At 37.1% G+C, this 5475-nt stretch overlaps 1 protein-coding gene across 1 annotated transcript; it reads right to left on the bottom strand.

Annotated features, from left to right (window-relative positions):
• Positions 1–360: 360 nt before the first annotated feature.
• On the bottom strand, positions 361–4628 carry LOC105779886 (G-type lectin S-receptor-like serine/threonine-protein kinase At4g27290). The gene is made up of 8 exons (XM_052625814.1): positions 3243–4628; positions 2982–3064; positions 2478–2694; positions 1792–1949; positions 1497–1707; positions 1165–1402; positions 926–1076; positions 361–848 (listed from the first exon to the last, which is right to left on the bottom strand). The coding sequence occupies exons 1-8, from the start codon at positions 4573–4575 to the stop codon at positions 543–545; spliced, it is 2697 nt and encodes an 898-aa protein (XP_052481774.1). The 5' UTR covers positions 4576–4628; the 3' UTR covers positions 361–542.
• Between the last annotated feature and the right edge of the window lie 847 nt (positions 4629–5475).

Below are 5475 nucleotides of genomic sequence, written 5' to 3'. Positions count from 1 at the left end.
ATCAAATTACACCTATATTTTCAGACACTATAAAATATGTTTCACTACAAAAGATACAACTAGAAAATTACAAATAGAAATGAGGAAAAAGGAGGAACCCCTTTTATTTATAGTAGTAAAAACACTTCGCAATCTTATATTTTTTAAATGTGGGATTGTGCTATTTCGACAAACATTAACAAGTTGTTGAAGATATTTCTTCCAAACACACAAGAACCTTGAGATTCATCAATAGCTTTGTGAAAAAATGTTCCTTTATTTTTAACTGCTTTGTAAAAAAATGGAAAACAGATGGCTCTTGATCTTGCACAAATATAGCAAAAAAACAAGTACGTAGTCAATAACTTATAAATGATGAGATCACCTAGAAATCATATATCTTAACTATATGAAGCTTCATATTGATCCTTCAATATATCAATCCTTGAATTTTAATTTCAGATACATTCTCACAATAGGCATTTATAATTAAGGAACATGGGACAGAAATTGTTATCGATAGCTTGGACCATAACAGATTCAATGAACTATATAACCCTTTCTTATCTAGCCTCTAATAGTGATGAACTTATTTCATTTCTTGAAGATGATCCGTCGTTTCCAGATGAAGAATTTGCTTCAAAGGGTTTCTTGTGAAATAAGGAACCAAGTTCTTTAGGCAAAGGCAATTCATTATCACTTCCCAACATTAGAACCACGGATGCCATGCTCGGTCTCTCCTCAGGATACAGTTGTATACATAAAAGGCTAATGTGCATGCAACGTAACAACTTGGATAGATCTCCGGTCTCTACTAAGAATTCATCAGCAAGATCCAAAAGCTTGCCGTTTTTCCATAACCTCCATGCCTGAGAGCAAATTCAAACCATTTAACATTTGTAGTTTAAGTGGCAACATAATTATAATAGTATTTGTAGATGTTTACATGTTCAATAAGGTTTCCGCTTTGATTTGAATGATAAAATCCCCTATTCTTTCTTCCACTTGTAATCTCCAACAATAATATCCCAAAGCTAAAAACATCAGACTTTGCAGAAAACAGCCCATCGATACCATATTCTGGTGCCATATAACCACTACAAAACATTGCCAGACATAAAAATGAAGTTTTTTACAGGGATTTATGGATCAAATAGTATGGCGATGGCTTAATAGTACACTTACTAAGTTCCGACTACTCTATTGGTATTGGCTTCTATTTGATCTCCTCCAAAAGTTCTTGCCATGCCAAAATCCGAAATTTTTGGGTTCATCTCACTATCAAGTAGAACATTACTAGTTTTAAGATCTCTATGGATAATCCTCAACCTTGAGTCTTGATGAAGGTAGAGTAGTCCCCTAGCAACCCCGCAAATAATTCGGAAACGCTTAGACCAAGTTAAAACTGTGCATCTCGTTTCATCTAGAAAGTAGGCATTCATATTAGTCCTGCAACTCATTTGATCATTGAAGAAGCAAAAGTGATAACATTGAGAGGTTTCTAATGATTTTCATACCAAAAATGAATTTGTCAAGGCTTCTATTAGGCATGTATTCGTAAACCAGCATTCTCTCATCTCCATGAATGCAACAACCAAGAAGCCTTACAAGATTCCGATGCTGAAGTTTGGCGATCAACTTTACTTCGTTCTTAAACTCGTTGGGACCTTGTCCGGAACTCTTTGAAAGTCTCTTCACTGCAATTTCCTGTCCATTTGCTAGTGTCCCCTGGAATATTTTACAACACTGTTATGAGCTTCCGATACAATAAATACTTAAAAGATCACTATGCTAAACTACAGCAAGTTTTACCTTATAAACAGGACCAAAACCTCCTTGACCTAGCTTGTTCATAAATGAAAAAGAATCAGTAGCTTGAGCTATCGTACCAAACTCGAATACTGCAACATCGATATCTTCATTCTCGTCTTTATCCTCTCCATCATTTAGATTATTGTCTTCCACTTCATCTGTAAACAGTATAAAACATTGACTAGAATTCTTTTCTATATTGATCGATTTATAGACATGTTTATGGACAAACACCGAAGCCAAAAATTCCCAAGCACTTGGTTTATACACTATCGGGCTCTGTGATTCTTTAAGTCATATAAAGAGTTCAAAACCACCTATTTGTGAATTGGCTTTTGAAGGTTACAAATTTTTAAGAAATTTAAGTAAAAAGGGGAAAAAAATCCACAATACTGTTCAGTTTCTTTAAAAAAATGTGAGGTAGAGATTAGGATTTTCTATTATGAACAACTTTTAATTCTTCGATTTTCTTATAGTATTAATGTCTGGCATGTTCTATAACATGAGTATTGAACAGGATATGATCCTCTAACTATCCTTCAAATACATAAAACAAAAATTTTAAAAATCAATATACTCTGTGTTAGGCGCATACATACTCGTATCCAATAGAGACTCAAGTTCGAGTGCAAAATGATTGTGGTATTTGTAGCAAAAACTAAAACGAGGAGCATAATTAGTTTTACCTTTTAACTTTCTCCTGCTTCTGCGTAAGCGATAAACGAGTAAAAGAAACCCCAAAAGCGCCACAATTACTGTCGCGAGTATGATGGCAAGCTTCACCATAGCCTTTTTGTTGGAACAAAGAGACAATAACAGGCTGTTTTGTATCTTGCTTGAATAGCAAGCCTCGAGCCTTGGAGAAGAAACAAACTCAGAAGCAAAAAAAAACAGAAAATGAAACTAGCTAGTGAATAACAGAAAAGAGAGAAGAAGATTGAATGAAAAATGAGCTGATATTTTTCATTAACCCACAACAAGACATTAAGCCATTACATATTTCAGTCAACAAGTAAAACAAACAAGTAATCACCTAATCAACTACCTAACTCCACTAATTTGCATTGAAACTTACAAGATTAGCTTGTACAACTTGCATTGCTGACTTTTCAGTCAATCAATATCAAAACATTTACCTACTTAGTTCAACATGAACTAGATTACAAAACAATCAAAATGGAACTAAAAACAGCAAGTGGATTGGCAGCTTCAAACTTCAGTTGCTGCACACAATGGCACCACTGCTTGCTGCTATTTCTTCGAGCATGACCACCTTTGCATGTCGTGCATGGCCACCTTTGCATGGGAACTAAACTTAACACTTTTTCTTCCTTTCTGCTATTATCAATATGATGAAGCAGCACAAATATTAATTACTATTTATTAGACAAAAACCCCAAAAAACATTCTCTCAAGATGTAATAACAACATGTAGTTTTATAAAGCAGTACCTGCTTCTGAAGCAGACACTCTGATGTAAAGATCCTGAGCATCTGATTGATGTTTGATATCAAGTAAATCATCGAACCACATGACGCATCCACTACCTCCTTTTGTAACAAATAAATTAGTGAAGGCCATGCAAGAACAGTTCCTCAAGCACTTTGCCCTGCATTCCTTGAGATTTATAGTTTTATTAATCCAAGAATTTGTGGAGTCCGGGGTTTTCACCTTCCCAATTCTGATAAACCCATCTCCACTCTGGCAGTTCAATGGCTTACTGTGTATGCACCCGTCGGACCAATCCGATGAGTTCCATCTCTCGAACAATTTCGGCCTGAACCCTGTCAAACATTGACAAGCCGGGAACTCATCAGCACAGTTCCCATTTGGACCACAAAGTCCATATTTGCCACAGTTTCCATCTGGCTGGACTGAAAACAACTTCCATGTTTGAGTTTCTGGGCTCCATGTGTACCTTTGTCTTTCACTTTGGGTTTGGTTCAAAACTACTCTTGACATCACTGATTTGTTCTTGAGGAAAAAAATATAGTAAACCTCACTTTCGTTCCAGATAAAATCATAATCAAAGATGGGATTCGACCTGTAGTTTGGTGCCGCGCTAAATCCGTTGCCATTCCATAACCCACCGCGAAAATACTTTTCTAAGCCTTTCCTTAGCACCACCTCTGGATTTCCTTTGAGTTCTATACCATATGTAAGATCACTTGGAGATGGATCATCCCAGTTCTTCCAGGCTGTTAGTCTTCGATGGAAACCAGTTCTTAAATCAATACCAATTTTCATCTCTGGTAACAGTGTATCTGATGGGTAATCAAAGCTTTGCCATATGTAGTTCTCTGGATTACTATCCTTTCCATCTTTGACAACGAGATTACCAGAATCCAGGAGCTGCAATATTGGATTCTGAACTCTTGCTGTCGAATTAGTTGACCAAACAACTGTTGTGTTCTGAACTTGAATCAGGATTTTGCCACTACTTTCTATCTTCAACATGCCAGTGGAGCCGTTTATTGGATTTCTCCTGTTTGCAACCCAAACAACAGTTTGCATCGGGATATTTTTGTACCAGATTCCCAGGTAGCGGTTCTCAGAACTGCCAGGAGTGAAGAAACCCAATTCAAAGCTTCCAGTTCTGGAGACTAAGGTCATGCCATCAGTGAGTAACTCTGATGGAGAAAGGGTGTCGATTGCAGTTGAAACTTTTGAGAAGATGATAAGGAAACAACAAGCACTGTAAAAATGGAAATCCATTTCCATGGATGCTAGCCTGATAGCACGTCGCTTGCAAAATTTAAGTATTGGTTCAATTTGATGGAACATTCTAAACACATGAATTGACTATTTAATGCAAGTATTGAAGAAATGACCGCAGGCATAGGGTATCCAATGGTCAGTAGTAATTAAAACTTTGGAAGTCTTCTCCAATATAGACCGGTAGCAGTGGAAAAATGTTTAGATTTTTTTGATGAATTATGTATACGATTATTAAATATTATTATGTCTCTACTTTCATCGTCCAATTACAAAAAATTTTGATTTCATCACTAATTAATTGTTTTGGATATTTTGTTAAATCACTAACAAGGAAAAATGACGTGGCCTTTTTCAATTGAGATAATGACGTGGGCTATTTTGTGGAATTTGATGATGTATGTTCAGTCCCCTGTTCCTAAAGACACGTTGTCAACCGCGTGTCCAACATTTTATTGTGACCAGCGGAAATCGTAGGTTTTGACGCCTCTCGATTGATGAAGCCTCCGCTATTTTTCGTGACTGTCCGACGGCAAAGGAAATTTGGCGTATTTTCCTTGGTGGTGACGCGAGCATGACTTTCTTATCTAGTGATCATGCTGCATGGTTTCAGCTAAATTTGTGTATGTTGGAGCGTATACGTAGGAAGCTAGGAATTTGGGAATGGGCTTATTTGTTTTCATTTGTTTGCTAGCGTATTTGGAACTGGCGAAATGAGTACTGATTTTCTAGTAAGCTATCGAGTCTTGAAAATAAGCTTGTTGGTCTTTATCGGGAGCTACATGACCGGGATCTTGCTGCTGCCGATAGTAGGCCTAATCTGGTCCGAGAGTTGGAGTGCTGCTTGGCTAGGAGGTGCCAAATACCCCGTTTGTGAAGCTGAACGTTGATGGTAGATGTTGAAGGTCAAATGCGGCTGCAGGCGCTGTTCAAGTTGCAGGAGTTGGTGGAGTTTGCTGGCGATTTGGA

The sequence above is a fragment of the Gossypium raimondii genome, chromosome 1, assembly GCF_025698545.1.
Source record: "Gossypium raimondii isolate GPD5lz chromosome 1, ASM2569854v1, whole genome shotgun sequence".
Taxonomy (NCBI): Eukaryota; Viridiplantae; Streptophyta; class Magnoliopsida; order Malvales; family Malvaceae; genus Gossypium; species Gossypium raimondii.
This window is presented reverse-complemented; position numbering and strand designations above follow the sequence as displayed.

Bases quoted from the DNA above. Each gene is read 5' to 3' on its own strand.
- LOC105779886 (XM_052625814.1), bottom strand. From the start codon at position 4,575: ATGTTCCATCAAATTGAACCAATACTTAAATTTTGCAAGCGACGTGCT. The intron at 3,065-3,242 runs GTACTGCTTTAT...CGACATGCAAAG, and splicing joins AGTGTCTGCTTCAGAAGCAG to GTGGTCATGCTCGAAGAAAT. The intron at 1,708-1,791 runs GTAAAACTTGCT...AAAATATTCCAG, and splicing joins GTTTTGGTCCTGTTTATAAG to GGGACACTAGCAAATGGACA.